The sequence below is a fragment of the Dipodomys ordii genome, unplaced genomic scaffold (genome assembly GCF_000151885.1).
Source record: "Dipodomys ordii isolate 6190 unplaced genomic scaffold, Dord_2.0 Scaffold6, whole genome shotgun sequence".
NCBI lineage: Eukaryota > Metazoa > Chordata > Mammalia > Rodentia > Heteromyidae > Dipodomys > Dipodomys ordii.
The window spans coordinates 7268953-7284782 of NW_012267222.1; the positions used below are offsets into that span (position 1 = coordinate 7268953).

General features: G+C 53.8%; 2 protein-coding genes across 2 annotated transcripts; one reads left to right on the plus strand and one right to left on the minus strand.

Moving 5' to 3' along the window:
- The first annotated feature begins 2665 nt into the window (after nt 1-2665).
- On the plus strand, nt 2666-7282 carry Fbxo6 (F-box protein 6). The gene is made up of 5 exons (XM_013034868.1): nt 2666-2960; nt 5042-5168; nt 5869-5964; nt 6609-6744; nt 6830-7282. The coding sequence occupies exons 1-5, from the start codon at nt 2696-2698 to the stop codon at nt 7064-7066; spliced, it is 861 nt and encodes a 286-aa protein (XP_012890322.1). The 5' UTR covers nt 2666-2695; the 3' UTR covers nt 7067-7282.
- Nucleotides 7283-7385: 103 nt separating this feature from the next.
- Nucleotides 7386-12471, minus strand: Mad2l2 (MAD2 mitotic arrest deficient-like 2 (yeast)). The gene is made up of 8 exons (XM_013034880.1): nt 11987-12471; nt 11768-11886; nt 9672-9743; nt 9107-9207; nt 8694-8788; nt 8426-8499; nt 7965-8057; nt 7386-7792 (listed from the first exon to the last, which is right to left on the minus strand). The coding sequence occupies exons 1-8, from the start codon at nt 12024-12026 to the stop codon at nt 7751-7753; spliced, it is 636 nt and encodes a 211-aa protein (XP_012890334.1). The 5' UTR covers nt 12027-12471; the 3' UTR covers nt 7386-7750.
- Nucleotides 12472-15830: the final 3359 nt, after the last annotated feature.

A 15830-nucleotide genomic window follows, 5' to 3' on the forward strand; every position in this document is an offset into this window, starting at 1 on the left:
TGCCCAGGCCGGGACCCGGGACCTGGTGGGACGTCCGCTTCCTAGGTGGGGACGGGATGGGGGGCGACCCCCGGCGGCCGGCCTGGCCCCCCGGGGTGCCCCGTGAGCTAGTTCCACAGGTGTTTGTGTGCGGATCCTAGGGCTGGAACTCGGGACTTGGGCGCTGTCCCTGAGCTTTTTCACTCAGGGCTGGTTGGGGCTCTACCACTTGAGCCATAGCTCCACTTCTGGCTTGCTTTTGGTGGTTAATGGAGGATGAGAGCCTCCGCTTCCCTGTGCATTGTCAACACTTTAAAGTGGTCTGATCTCACTTGTTACGAAGCTATTTCCTGTCCCTCCCTAGCATAGCCACAGGGACCAAAGATCCTTTTTCTGGCCCTGAGGATTGACAAGACAGAGCCTCCTCTGGGCCCTGTCTGCACCCTCAGAAGAGCCTGGGAAAAGCTTGCCCCACAGAGGTGGACCACATTCTCCATACCAGCCAGATGCAGGTAAAACCCTCCCTGTCTCATCCCAAACCTCACCCAAGGCGGAACTTTAGTCCTGGAGCTCGTACAGCCACATTCCTGGCCTTCCCAGGCCTGGCTGGAGGAATGTGTGATTGAGCTCCTCTAGGTGAGCAGTGGATAATTGTATTTTGTATTTTCATTTTTTGCCAGTCCTGGGGCTTGAACTCAGGGCCTGGGCACTGTTCCTGAGCTTCTTTTGCTCACAGCTAGCACTCTGCCACAAGAGCTTTTTCTTTTTGTGGCACAGAGGAATGGAACCCAGGTCTTCATGCATGCTAGGTAAGCACTTTACCTAAGCCACACTCCCAGCCCTGGTATTCTGACAGTGAAGATCTCCATCGCCAAGCCCTCAAGGAATTTGCACCCCACTGTGTCACCTCTGGGAAATCTTACCGGGCATCCAACTAGCTTCAAAAGGCTCTTTTAACATTTTATTTATTTTGTGCTGGTCCTGGGGCTAGAAGTCCGAGCTTGGGCACTGTCCCTGAGCATTTTTGCTCAAGGCTAGCTAGCATGCCACCACTTGAGCAACAGACTCACCGCTGGCTTTTTTGGTAGTTACTTAGAGATAAGGAAGGGTCTTATAGACTTTCTAGCCCTGGCTGGCTTCCAACTGTGATCCTCAGATCTCAGCCTCCTGAGTAGCTAGGTTGTTTTGTTTTTAATATAAAAACTGTAGTTCCTTGTGGTCTCAGTTGGCTTTGAACTCTTTTTTTTTTTTTGCCAGTCATGGGCCTGAACTCTGGGCCTGAGCACTGTCCCTCAGCTCTTCAGCTCAAGGCTAACACTCTACCACTTGAGCCACAGCACCACTTCTGGCTTTTTCTGTTTATGTGGTGCTGAGGAATTGAACCCAGGGCTTCATGCATGCAAAGCAAGCACTCTACCACTGAGCTACCTTCCCAGCCCTGAATTATTTTCTTGGTCAGTCATGGGGCTTGAACTCTGGGCTTGAGCACTGTTCTTGGCGCTCTTCAGCTCAAAGGAAGCCCTCTACCACTTGAGCCACAGTGCCACTTCCGGTTTTCTAGTGCTTTATTGGAGATTAGAGTCTCATGGGCTTCCCTGCCCGGGCTGGCTTTGAACCGTGATGCTCAGATCTCAGCCTCCTGAGTAGCTAGGATTCCAGGTGTGAGCCACCGGCGCCCGGCAGCTTTGAACGCAGCTTTGAACTCTTGATTGTTCTGCCTCCACCTCCCAATGGCTGGTCATTACTGGCTTATGCCTGGTTAGGATAGCAGAAAGGCTTTAAGACTTTTTTCCCTTTGGTCAGTTGTGGGGCTTAAATTCATGGCCTGGGCGCTGTCCCTGAGCCTCTTTGTGCTCAAGGCTAGCACTCTACCAATCAAGTCACAACTCTACTTCATTTTTTGAGTGGTTATTTGGAGATAAGAGTCTCATGGCGACTTTTCCGCCTGGGTTGCCTTTGAACTGATCCTCAGATCTCAGCCTCCTGAGTAGCTAGGATTATAGTGTTGTAAGGTAAATTATCCCAGTAGCCACATTTTTGGAATATGAAATATTGGAGTCTTTATTATAGTTAGCAGGCTGCAGGCAGCCAGTTGTTACAAAGGTCTGCAGTCCCCAAATACACGTAACACAGCTAGGAAACAGGCTAAAGAGGAAAGAACAAAACAATACCAACAATCCAAGTTAGCTCCAATGGAAAGCTGAATTGGTACACCATGATGGCTGGAGATGAGCCAGGAGACGGGGCAGAGACAGGACACAGGAGATAATCATGGAGACACGTGGCATCGTGTAATGGCCTCTAGGCTTATCCGGGCCTAAGTAGGTCGGGAGGGGGTTGGGGGGGGGGGACACAGATCCACAGGAAATTCCCAGTCCCAGGCACTGGACTGACAAGTTTAGTAACCTATCAGCCAAGTGCCCATTCCTGCCTCCAGGGATCTGGGCACGCCCATCACCTGGGAGGCAGGTGATAGGAAGTTTTCTTCCCCTAGCATAAAAAGACTAGATCTCAGACCCTACAATCCACCATGTGGCCAATATGGCGCTGGCCAGACCTGACCTCCTTACTTCAATATGCATGAGCCACCGGAGCCCAGCTTTAAGACTTGTATCTCTAGGATTGGGTGCACATGCACACCCCAGTACTGCTCCCTGCTCTTGGCTCACTGCTGCTGTCCCCACAGGCCTGAGAGCGACCCCCAGCCACCACCACCATGGCCAAGATCAACATCAACGAGCTCCCCGAGAACATCCTGCTGGAGCTCTTCACGCACGTGCCCGCCCGCCAGCTGCTGCTGCGCTGCCGCCCGGTCTGCAGCCTCTGGCGGGACCTCATCGACCTGGTGACGCTCTGGAAGCGCAAGTGCCTGCGCGACGGCTTCATCACCCGGGACTGGGACCAGCCTGTGGCCGACTGGAAGATCTTCTACTTCCTGCGCAGCCTGCAAAGGAATCTCCTGCGCAACCCCTGTGCTGAAGGTGGGCTACACTGCCACAGCATGGGTCCTTTCTCCTTCCTGAACCTCGCGGCCTTTGCTGGGATGGTCTCATGCCCCTCACTCCTACCAAGCTCCCTTGGTTCTCCTTAATTCTTCAGGTCAGTTAAGAGATCTACCCTGACCACTCATCCAGAAACAGTGTCCCCTGCCTGTCACTGCCCTCATGGCACTTCCTGTAACGTAGTTATGAGTTATATAACCTAGTATGAGAAGTGCCACCTGTCCCGACAGGCACCTACCCTTTCCCTCTGCTACAGACCTCACGTTCTCAGGGCACCGTGGATCTTGTCACCCCATGGAGTGACAAGGATGCTTTTTCAGGGCACATCACAGATCCACCTGTCCCTGGGTTCCTTTTGCTCAAGGCTAGCGCTTCACCACTTGAACCACAGTGCCACTTCAGGCTTTTTCTGTGGTTAATTGGAGATGAGTCTCATAAACTTTCCTGCCCCAGCTGGCTTTGAACCGTGATCCTCAGATCTCGGCTTCCTGAGTAGTTCAGATTACAGACGTGAGGCGCTGGCACTGGGCCTGCCTGGGTTTATCCTGGGCTTCTGTGCCAGGTGCTCGGCTGAGGCCTCATAGTCATTGTCTTCCCACCTCTGGTGTTGCAGTAGGTGAAGGGAGGCGTGACAGGTGAGTGCAGTTGCAGTGTGAGACAACCCCCCCCCCACACACACACCTAGAATGGTCTGTTTGCCCCTTCCTGCCTTCCTCCATTCAGCACCTACTACATCCTGTGCAGTAGAGAGTACAAGGCCTAGTCTGTGTTCAAGACCCTTTTGGTCAATTTCCCTTTTTCTCCCTGGGCCCCTGGGAGTTGGTGACAGTTGACAGTGAGCTCCACCAGCTACAAAGCATGCTCCAACCCTGCAAATGACTTCCTGGAGAGCCGCACTGCCGAGCACAGAGCTCTGGTCCTGGCTGATTGGGATCAGTCCCCTCCTGCCTGACTCCACAGAGCAGCTGCCTGGTTCTATCACCTGAGAGCCAGGCTGCAGTGGCCTTGCACTGGGCCCCACATGCAGCCAGAGTCAGCCCTTCCCTAGCCTAAACGCAGACCAGCCCAGCTTCTGGAAATTCTACTGGAAAACTCCCAGAGCACAAGGAAATAGGTGTGGAGATGGGTGGAGAGTGGTTTGGAAATGCACCAGGTAATGGTGACCTTGGTCTAGAGCACATTGGTGGAAGGGCGGGCCTTGAACAGGACACCCCTGAGCCTCCTGCCAGCCCAGGGGGTTCCAGTCACCCCACCTGGCTCCCGCCCAGGAAGAGGGGGTCTGTCAGTGGGGAGCCAAATCAGTCCTCAGCCCAGAAGCCTCCTAGGTCTCCTTCTCGACACTGGGGGGCGCCGGAGGGAAAACTCCCGGGAGCCCCTCAGCTCCATCTCAGACTCTTGGCAGTTCTGTGGCAAGGCAACACGGAAGGAAGTTGGATGGAGGGTTTCTGTAGGTTTCTGTCGGTGTCTGCAGCTACACAGCTGGAGCAGTGGCTCAAGTTGAGAATCTGCCTAGCAAGGCCCTGAATTTAAATCCAGTATTGCCAAACAGTGACGATGAAAGTGATATTAGCTGTACCTTAGGAATCGGGACCATTTGGGGCAGAGCAGGAGAGGCAGCGAGTGATAGTCTGTTGGAAGGAGCAAGCAGACTAACCCCTAGGGAACCACAAACCCCAGAAATCTGACCACAGTGAGCCTTGCTCACTTTGCCATGCTTTCTCCCAGGCGAGCTGGGATTGGCACTCCATGATAGAACACCTGCTAAGCATGTGCAAGACCCGGGGTTCTACCCCCAGAACAATGAAAATGATAACTAAGCATTATGGGCCAGGTGCTGGTGGCTCACACTTGTAATCCTAAGCTCGTCAGGAAGCTGAGATCTGAGGATTATGGTTCAAAGCCAGCCTGGGCAAGAAAATCTGAGACTCATCTCCATTTAACCACCAAAAAGCTAGAAATAGAGTTGTGGCTTAAGTGAGCACAAAGGCAGTGTCCAGGCCCCGGGTTCAAGCCTCAGGACCAGCACAAATAATACTAAAAGAAACCTTTGTCTTTCCCAGAGGACATGGCGTCCTGGCGAATTGACTCCAATGGGGGACACCACTGGAAGGTGGAGAGCCTCCCAGGAGACCACGGCGCTGACTTCCCCGACCCCAAAGTCAAGAAATACTTCGTCACATCCTTTGAGTAAGACCAAGAAATCGGAGCTGGGCGCTGGTGGCTCACACATGTAATCCCAGCTACTCAGGAAGCTGAGATCTGAGGATTGTGGCTTGAAGCCAGCCTGGGCAGAAAAGTCCCCCTGAGACTCTTATCTCCAATAAACTACTCAGAAAAGGCTGGAAGTAGAGCTGTGGCCCAAAATGGCAGAAAAAGAACTCAGGGATAGTGCCCAAGCCCTAAATTCAAGCCCCATGACAAAATACAAGTTGAAATGAGGGCAGAGTGCCAGGATACCTACCTTTGTCCTAGGCAAATCAAGGCCTGATGCTCAGGCAGGTGGCTCCCAAACAGACCAGTGCCCATGGCTAACTGGAGCCACTAAACCTGGTCCCCTGTCCTAGGCAGCAGGAGAGCACTGGGCAGTTACAGCAGGGTAGGGTATCTACAGCTAAGTCACAGAAGGGACTGACTGTATGTGGCCCTGGAAACTGAGGCTTTGGCCTGGATCAAATGCTGCCCAGACCCAGCTGGGCCGGACTTGCTGCTCCAGTTTCCAGTGGCTCAGGTCCAGGGAAATAGATGGTAAACTGCAGCCAGTGCCTGTCCTGCAGTGATGAAAGGGGGGGGGGGTCCCTGGGTCCCCTGGAACTGCCTCCCTGGTCCCCAAGGGCTGCCCAGCCTGGCTCACTTGGCTGGAAACACAAGCCTTGCCCTCTGCCCTCAGAATGTGCCTCAAGTCTCAGCTGGTGGATCTCAAAGCCGAGGGCTATTGGGAGGAGCTGATGGACACGGTGCGGCCTGACATCGTGGTGAAAGACTGGTGAGTGGGGTTCTTGCCTGGCCCCAACTCTACATTAACACGCACACATGCACGCACACCAGCCACTGGTTCAGAGAATCCAGAATGCACTCTGCCCAGTGCTGTCCTGGGCATGGGCTGCCCCATAGCCCAATCCTCTGAGCCAGTCCTTGCTGCTCCTGCCCTCCCCCACACAGTCAGCAGCGAACATTAGCCAGTGTGGGGCTGGACAGAGCTCTACCCAGGGGTCATCACGAACACAACTCTGGCCTCCCAGCCCTGATTATCCCAGAAATCGCTGTTTTAGTGCTGGGGGTGGCCCCGGGGTTGCACATGTGCTAAGCCTGCACCAGTGCCTGGCCAGCAAATGGGGACCCCAGGTCCAGCCAGGCCTCCTGACCAGCTCTGAGAAGAGCCATACCACCTGTGGTGCTGTCTGTCTGAGCCCCACACACGCCTCTCATGAGGCCCAGGCCCACTGTAGTGTTTAGGGAACATGGCTGGCTATGTAAAGTCATATGTCAGTTGAATGCCCGCAGGGTGTCCCTCTCAGGTGGGTGACTGAGGGACCTCGTGGGTAGACTGCATACCCAGGGCCCGGCAGGGCACAGGGAGCAAGCTCAGGCAGGGACACCGCTCTCAGCCCTGTCCTCTGTCCTCTCCAGGTTTGCGGCCCGGGCAGACTGTGGCTGCACCTACCACCTCCGGGTGCAGCTGGCCTCGGCCGACTACATCGTCTTGGCGTCCTTCGAGCCCCCACCTGTGACCATTGAACAGTGGAGCGATGCCACCTGGAAAGAGGTAAGGCCTCCCCTACCCACCCCAACCAGCTCTCCTAGACTCCTTCTCTGTGCTCACTTGCTCCTCCCATTCCCCCCCACCCCAGGTCTCCCACACCTTCTCAGACTACCCGCCAGGCGTCCGTCACATCCTCTTCCAGCACGGGGGGCAGGACACCCAGTTCTGGGCTGGCTGGTACGGCCCTCGCGTCACCAACAGCAGCATCATCATCAGCTACAAACCAGCCAGGAACCCGGCCCCCGCCCCTCCGCGGCCCGAGAGGCTGCGGCGGGGGACGGAGGACAGCCCATCGCTCTTCCCGCTGCGCTTCCACAGGCCATGACCAGGCCACAGCCACCTCTGCCGTCTTCTCTCCCAGCCTCTGTCCTAGTCAGCCAAAGGCCTCTCCAGGCAGATGGCTCTCCAGCCTTCAGCAGGGCCTCCCGCCCCAGGAGCCCTGCCTCCGTCCAGCTTGGGAAACCTCCAGCTTGTGGTGATCTGCTGATGCTTTGTTGTAATAAATATTTTCAGGAAAACCCAGCCTGGGTGGCATTTGCAGTGAGGTGGGGGTCACTGGGTCTCATGGGAGGAGCTCTCCCTCCCCTTCCCCCCCCCACCCCACCCGTTAACATGGCTGCACCTGCCTTCTCACTCATTACACATAGCCATCAGCCCTTGGGGCCCTTTATTGAAACACCTCACAGAACAGTAGTTGAGATGCACAGGGTGAACAACTGAACCCCAGGAGGTGAGACCTGCAGGCCCAGCATCCCTCACTGCTGCGCCCTCCCCCACCAGGTGAGAACCTGCAGGCCCAGCATCCCTCACTGCTGCGCCCTCCCTCCCCCAACCGCACCTCCCCAGCCCTCTCCTCCACCATGGCAAGCCGACCCGAGCAGCCCTGTGGGGAGAAGGTGCCATACAGGGGCAATAAGAGCACTTGGAGTCAGGGAGCCAGGGTCCCTGCCCTGGGCTTGGGGACCCCAGTGACACACAGCCGTGGCCTCCGTGGGTTGCAGGCGCAGCCTCAGCTGCTTTTATGAGCTCTCTCTTCCACATACAGCTGCATCTAGGAGAGAGAAAGCCAGGGTTGGAGGATAAGCAGGAGCTCACCCTACAGGTCCGGATTTCTAGCAGGCCTGGGGAGAGGTGCTGTGGCCCCAGTGGTGTTTCCAAGCCTGAGCATCCGGCCCTCATCCCAGCACCCCTAAAATAAACTGCTCTGTCCCCCTACCTCTCACCTTTAAGATGTCTGATGTCATGGTTTTGAGGGGTATCAGCCGGGGGTCGTGCATGTGGACATCCTGCTCATCTGCCAGGATCCAGGGAAAGTCCTAGGAGTGGGCAGGACTGAGGTGTGGTGGGGACTGGAGCCAGGCCAGCTCTGGCTCTGCCACCTCTCACGGCAGAGTGGGGTCCCAGGACTCCAGAGGGAGACACGTTCCTTCCAGACTCCTCCTCCAGGAGCCCCGGTGACCCTGGAGCCCTGAGCTGCTTTAGAGCAGCACCACTGCTGGAACCGCAGCTGAGTCCCCTCCCCCAAGTTCCCCTTCCCACAGCCAGGACGAGCTGTCAAGCCAAACATGGCTCCACTGGGCTCCCATAGGTTTTAGATGCTCAGACGCAGCACTGGCCTGGTGGCACTGTCACGAACAGCATCCAGACCACCTAGAACAGAGACCCCCGGCCTGTGGCCTCTCACCTTGATGACCTGGATCTTCTCCATGTTGCGGGTGGCAGCTTCTCTCGTGTGCACCAGGACTGTGAAGGTGCAGCCTGGGGAGGAGAGCTTGGTTTGCCCCTGCCTGTTCCCATCTGCCCTCCCTACCTCCCTCCCCACCTGCAAGCCCCAGAGTACACTGTAAGGGTTGGGAAGACCCAGTTGGAAAGGCTGCAGCTTTCTGGAGGGGTGGGCCTAGGTTCTGAAGGGCAGGGAGGAAGGGATGAGGTTGTGGGCGCGATGAGCACACCTGGGGGGTTGTGATCCAGCACAGCATCACACACACTGATCTTCAGGATGAAGGCTCGGAGCAGCTGCTCCACGTGGGACAGCAGGGAATCTGAGCTAGAAAGGGGAACGAGACTCACGGCTCAGTATGACCTGCCCCAGCAGCATGGGCCCAGAACCTCACAGCACCTCTGAGGACCAGCCAGCCCCATGCCTCAGGTGGGATGGAGGGAGAGATGCTGAGCACCTTCCCTCAAGGGAGACCCAGGACAAAACCCTCAGCCCTTCATACCACCACCAGGTCCCCAAGCCTGGAGAAGACAGGGTTACCTAAAGCCACATAGCCAGTGGGAAGAGGGAGGTTGGCTCCAGTGGCCTGCCTTAACCATAAGAGTATCAGCAGACCAGCTAACACATTCTAAGGTGTGAGGGTACCTGATGGAGAGCAGGGGGGGCTGGGTGATTTCAAAGACGAACTTCTCCACTGGGCGGTGCTCTTTATCCAGAATCACCACGACCACTTTCTCCACATCATTCTGCAAAGGTAGGGACCTGGACTCCCAAGCTGGGCGTAGGGTCCACCCCCTACCCAGGGAAGATTGGGGAGGGGCCCCTGCTACCCTCTTCAGCTGCTGACCACTGCTACATTGGGCACCAGAGGTCAGGCTGGGAGGAGAGGATGCGGAACCCCGAGGATGGCCCAGCAAGTCTCAGAGGTGAGTCTGGACTAGACAGGAGCTCAGATAGAACTTATGGAACACACATGGAAAGAATCCAGAATGTTCTGAGCCATCCCACATATCCCAAGTTCCTGGTTTGGCCCAAGGTGTCCTGATAGGGTTCACACACCCAAGCCTTGTTACTGGCTGCGGTGGTCTCCAGAGTGCAGAAATGGGCTTTAGGGGGTTAGGCCATAGGCACCTTGAATGGCCCTCATTTTATTCCACCCAAAAGTGGGAAGGAAGGACTTGGGGTCAGGAAGGGCCTGGCACCCCCTCACCTTCTCCAGCAGTGGCTTGACGCAGTGCAACGTGTCCTGGATGTACTGATTCAGCTCCGGGTGGCAGGACATCTGTATACAATCCCACACACTGTTGAGGCCCAAGCACAAGTGGAGAATACCAGTCCCTTCCACCCTACCACTTGGCCCAGATGCTCCTTAGGACTGCCGGCCTTAGAGACCCAGAACTATTGGACTAACAACTATGCATTTACCCGTGTGAAGAGAACTTTAAAGACAAAAATTTAGTCTCAACATTAGCATTTAAAATAGCATTGGGGGGCTAGGAAGGTGGCTCAGTGGTAGAGTGCTTTTCTTGCATGTATGAGGCCCTGGGTCCGATTCCTCAGCACCACATAAGCAGAAAAAGCTGGAAGTGGTGCTATGGCTCAGATGGTAGAACCCTAACCTTGAGCTGAAGAGCTGAGGGACAGCGCCAGGCTGAGTTCAGGCCCCACAATGAACCAAAACATAATCATAATAGCATTAGGTACTCAGCACTGGAGGCTAACGCCTGTAATTATAGCTATTCAAGAGGCTGAGATCTGAAGACAGAGGTTCAAAGTCAGCCCAGGCAGAAAAGGCCCTGAGATTCTTCAGTTAACTACAAAAGACAGAAGTGGAGCTGAGGTTCAAGTGGTAGAGCCCCAGGCTTAAGCGAAAAAGCTAAGGGTCAGCACCCAGGCCCTGAATTCAAGCTCCAATACTGGCACAAAATAAAATAACATTAAGTGCTCAACAAAGTGGCTCATGCCTATAATCCTAGCTACTCAGGAGGCTGAGATCAGAGGATCAAGTTTCAAAAGCCAGCCTGGACAGGAAAGCCCATGAGACTCTTATCCCTAATTAACCACCAAAAAGAAGGGAATGATGGCTCAAAGGGTAGAGCTCCAGCCTTGAGAAAAAAAAGCTCAGGGATAGCACTCAGTTCAAGCCCCAGGACCAACACATGCATGTACACCCACAAAACCCATATAGCATCAGGCAAATCCCTTAATTTATCCTTGGTGATCTAATAAAAAGAGGATTAAATGAAGTACCTACACACAGTACCTAGTACCTAAGGCTCAATAGGTGCTGATTATCACTTGTTTTTCCTTGTATATCCTTTAAGCTCCTCCTACCTCCCAATACCTAGTGGTTATCTATGCTAAATTAATTGAATACCTGCTAAGGAGATCTTTCTAGGAAGTGGAGATGAGCAGCATGCTTATCATAATTTTGTCTTTTTATTTTATTTTATTTTTTGGTTGGTCATGGGGCTTGAACTCTGGACCTGGGCGCTGTCCCTCAGCTCTTCAGCTCAAGGCTAGGGCTCTACCACTGGAACCATAGCTCCACTTTCGATTTTCTGAGTGGTTTATTGGAGATAAGAGTCTCCTGTACTTTCCTGCCTGGGCTGGCTTTGAACAGCGATCCTCAGATCTCTGCCTCCTGAGTAGCTAGGGTTACAGGCATTTTTGCCTTTGGCATCTCACTAGGTGAGACTCTTATCTCCAATTAACCACCTAAGTACTGGAAGTGGAGCTGTAGATGAGTGATAAGAGCTGCCAGTCTTGGTAAAAACACAAGACCCTAAGTTTATTGTTTGGGTTTTTTTTTTTAACTGTATTTTTTTTGTCTTTTCTTTTTTGGTACTGGGGATCGCACCCAGGACGTTGTGCTTGCTAGGCAAGCGCTTTGCCACTGAGCTACATCCCAGCCCAAGACCCTAAGTTTAAACCCCAGTACATGTGTGTGAGCTCGCAATTGAATTTCCTTAAGGTAGAGGAGAAAGCAAGGAGAAGCTGGGGATGAGGGGTAAGAGGCTGTCTAGCCATCAGAGACTGTCAAAAATGAAAGAGGCCTTAAAGTGTTAGAGTTATTGAAAAATCCACCTCCATCAGGAGGCTGAGGATCAGGGTTCAAAGCCAGGCCAGGCAGGGAAGTCCATAAGCCTCATCTCTAACTACCAAAAAATCCAATAGTAGAGCTGTGACTCAAGTGATAGAGCACTAGTGTTGAGTACACAAGCTTAGGCACAGAGTTCAAGCTCCAGGACCGGCAACAACAACAACAAAAATCCCCCTCTACAGTCCGAGATTTTGAGGGCTCACCTGGACCGGCACGTTGTACTTCTTGCGCTTCTGGAAGATACCCACCGGGTAGACCTCGCGCACATAGAGGATCAGGTGCACGGCCACCTCCAGGAACTCGCACAGCACGTCGGCCACCACTGCAGAGGAGGCGCAAGCCCGTGGGCTAGACCGCGCAGCCCAGACCCTGCTCCCGCAGGACCCCCGCCCAGACACGCACCGCAGGCCCCGTCTCCCTACCTTGGCCAAAGTTGAGGTCCTGTCTGGTGAGCGTGGTCATTCTTCCCGCCACCGGGGCCTGGGCAGGGGAAGGTTCCAGCGGCCCCGGGCGCAGGCCCGCGGGTCCCGCCCCGACGCCCCTTCACGCGGCACCGCCGCAGCCACGGACCCCCTTCGTCCCCGGCCTCACGCTCGGGAGCATCAGCCGCACCGCGATCGGCCTCAGTCCCCCGGCTGCCCGCGCGCCGCTGAGTCGCCCGCGCCCCCAAAAAACAAGCCGCGGACGCAGAGGGAAACCGCTGGAGGCGCAGGGGAGGACGATGGGAAAACGCAGCCGAGGGGGAAGAAGTCCCGCCCTCTGCCCAGCCAGGTCACCTCTCGGCACCAGCTCCGGCCTCGGCGCCCACCCGGGCTCAGCTCGGTGACCACCACAGGCGAGAACCGACGACTACTCGCGAATCCCGCGCAAGCCGCGACAGCGGCGCCGCTTGGTGACGTCCGCGGCACTCCGGCCCAGAGTAGACACGCCCACTCATCTAAACTGACCAATCCGAACCTCGGAATCGCGCTGTGGGCGTGTCGGGGTGGGGCGGGGCCTGGGTTGGACGTCAGCGATCTCTGCACCCGGATGTGAGCTACGGTCTCAGACTTCAGGCTGGGTCGTACACCGGGCGACTGAGTCGCCTTCGCTCGCCTTATATTCTTTTCCTCCAGGGCATTTCTCTTGCTTTAGGGGCGCCAGAAAGGACGAGGAGGAGTTGCTGAGGGCAGCTGGGAGCTACAGTCACCGTCTGGTGCTGCTACTAGTAGCATCCTCGGCTGCCCAACAGAAAGCGAATCCGTTGTCTTGGGGGGGGGACGGGGAGGGCTGGGGTGCATCCTAAGTGCGTGCCGAGGGCCTTGAGTTCATCCCCAGCACTTCCATTAAAAATAAGTAAATAATAGCTGATCCTCGTAAGCTGCAGCCTAGTGCTGGGCACTGGACTGAATGAGCCTGTGCGTTGTCACTGAATCCTCGGAGTAACTCTTATCCGATTGTCCTCCTTTTGGCAGATGAGCCTAATGAGGTTTAGAGAGGGAGAGAAATCTTCCTTGAGTCGCACAGCTGGGACAGAGGTGGAGGCAGGCAGAGGTGCCTTCTGCCAACAGTTTACTGCTCTCCTGTACCAGCGAGGCGCGAACTCCATTTGGAAGATTCCTCAGAGATGATTATATTCATATGACCATCATTTAATTCCCTCATACCCTCTACGAGCTTAGTATCCATTCGACAGTCGCATTTACAAATGGTGAAACATACCAGGCATGTTCCTTTATTGACCAAAGTTGAAGTGGAAAACAAAAGTATTTATTTGGACACTAGGAATTAAACCTTTTTTTTTTTTTTTTTGCATACTGCTGTTTGAACTCAGTTCCTCACACTTAATCTGCCACTTCAGCCCTGCCTCTTGCTCCCCACCCCCACCCCCAGGCTTCAAAGCTAGAGTCTTCCAGGTCTGAAGAATCTCCCAGATCATCCCTCTGGCCTCTTGTACAGCTGGGTTCACAGACATATACCACCACACCAGGCTTGCTGATTGAGATAAAGTCTCAATTTTTTGCCGAGGTTGACTTTGAATGGAGATCTTTTCGATCTCCACCTCCCTAGTAGCTGAGAGTATAGGTGTGAATCACCACACCCACTGGGGTTTAACTTACAGTACCAAAGGTTACAAATGAGGAATTTAAGGTCAGAGAAATAACTATGGAGTTAATGGGTGACAAGATCAGAACCAAGAGGATTTTTGTCTCTGGCCTCTAGGGACATCAGAGACTGTGGAAGTTTCATCTACCTGTTTGTATAAGATCTAGTTGGAATATTGACTGTTTACAGATCATTATTGGGGACTTGTACCTTTGTCCCAGATGCCTTCAAACCTGCATTTGCACAGTGCTAATGGGGAGAGGTAAGTAACAAGAGGATTAAGGCAGGAATGTCAACAGAGCCTTTTTCAAAAATGCAGTCCTAGGAAATCTCCATCACAATCCCCAAGGAACCTATTAAACCTCTGGCTATCCAGCTGCCAGCTCAGGGTGCACAGCAGGGCACTGGCCCTTTAACAAGCTCCCCAGGGGACTGTGGGATTTGCCCCCATAGTTTGTCTGCATTTTGTAAAATGTCAATGCTTAACCCAAAAGAATGGATGATTTTGTGTCAATAACTGGTGCAGCCAGCAGCACATTTGGGGATAGCAACTCCTCTGAAGAGTTGGGATCTGAGTACTGGTGGCTCATGCCTATAATTCTAACTACTCAGGAGGCTGAGTAGTTAGGCTGGTTTGAAACCAGCCTGTACAGACAATAGGAGACACTTTATCTCTAATTAGCCAGCAAAAAGCCAGAAGTAGAGATGTGGCTGAAACAGTAGGGTGCCAGCCTCGAGTGGAAAAAGCTAAGGCACAGCACCGAGGCCTTGAGTTCAAAGTTCAAGCCCTAGTATTGGCACCTCAAAACAAACAAACAAAAAAGTGAGGGACCCTGCCCACAGCTCACCATGTAGGAGAAGAACTCTCTATACAGAGCCACAGTGTAGAAAGTGCTCAGTGGTTTGTAGACCTGGGGGAAATTTCATCATGGTGGACGTTTGGTTACTTGGAGGAAATCCAGGATCCTTCTCCCCCTCCCCCTCCCCTTACCAGTTTTTACTCAAGCAGCTTTTTCATTGGCAACTTGGCAGAGGCCATAGCAAGAGGATAGTTCCTTGGGGATGGGACAGGAGCAAGGGCAAGGGAACTGGGAAGTCTGTCTGGAGCTCAGCAACATCTGGCTTCCCTATCATAATCCAATCGGCATGATGGATGGTCTTGGGAGGCCCAGATCACATTATAGGGTTAATTTTATTACATTTTTGAATAGCCATTTGCTAGGAGACTTTCCCCCCTCCCCCAATGAAGTTATTTGCATGATTTTCACCATAATGACACATGTACTAGGGGGCTTGTGAGGGGAAGGTGGATGTTGAGGAGAGGGTGCTTATTTGCCAGTTGGAGTGGTCCCTAAGGCTCTGCATTGGGACTGGAGAGAATCTCACTCCCAACTCTCAAGAGCTGTTCAAATGGAGATGTGGAGAAGAGTTGCTACAAGAAAGCACCAGCACCAGCACTAGTCCCCAAAAGATGTGGCATACGGTGGTTTGGTCTGTTGGGGTTGCTTAACAAACACGATGTCCCAGCTGCTCTGGAGGCTGAGACCTGAGGATCCTGGTTTGCAGCCAGCCTGGGCAGGAAAAGTTTATGAGAATCTTACTTCCAGTTAACCAATAAAAAGCCAAAAGCGTATCTGTGGCCCAAGTGGTAGAACGCTAGCCTTGGGAGGAAAGGTGTTGCTAAGGGACAGCACCTAGGTCCTAAGTTCGAGCCCCAGTACTGACCCACAAAAATAACCAGCCACAAATAAGTGAACTAGGTAAAACAACAGACAAGGACATGCCCAGCCCCCCAAGATGCTGCCCAACCCCCACCCTCATGTCCTCCAGACTGATCACAAGAAGTGTCCTTTATCCTATCCTGCCTGACCATTTCAGGATGCAAACACATGGGGGTGGACAAAGGAGAGAAAAAAGAGAGAGGGTGGGGGAGAGGGTGCTGATGCTTTTAAGGGCTCATTGTGCCTCCTAAGCAGGGACCCTGCCTCATGCTTTTAGTTCAACATCCCACCCAGCACCTGTGTTATGTTCAGCCTCTTTGTGAGTGTGTGTTAAGTGGCTGCATAAAGAATTTGGAGATGGGCCGGGCGCTGGTGGCTCACGCCTGTAATCCTAGCTACTCAGGAGGCTGAGATCTGAGGATCGCGGTTCAAAGCCAGCCCGGGCAGGAGAGACCTTGAG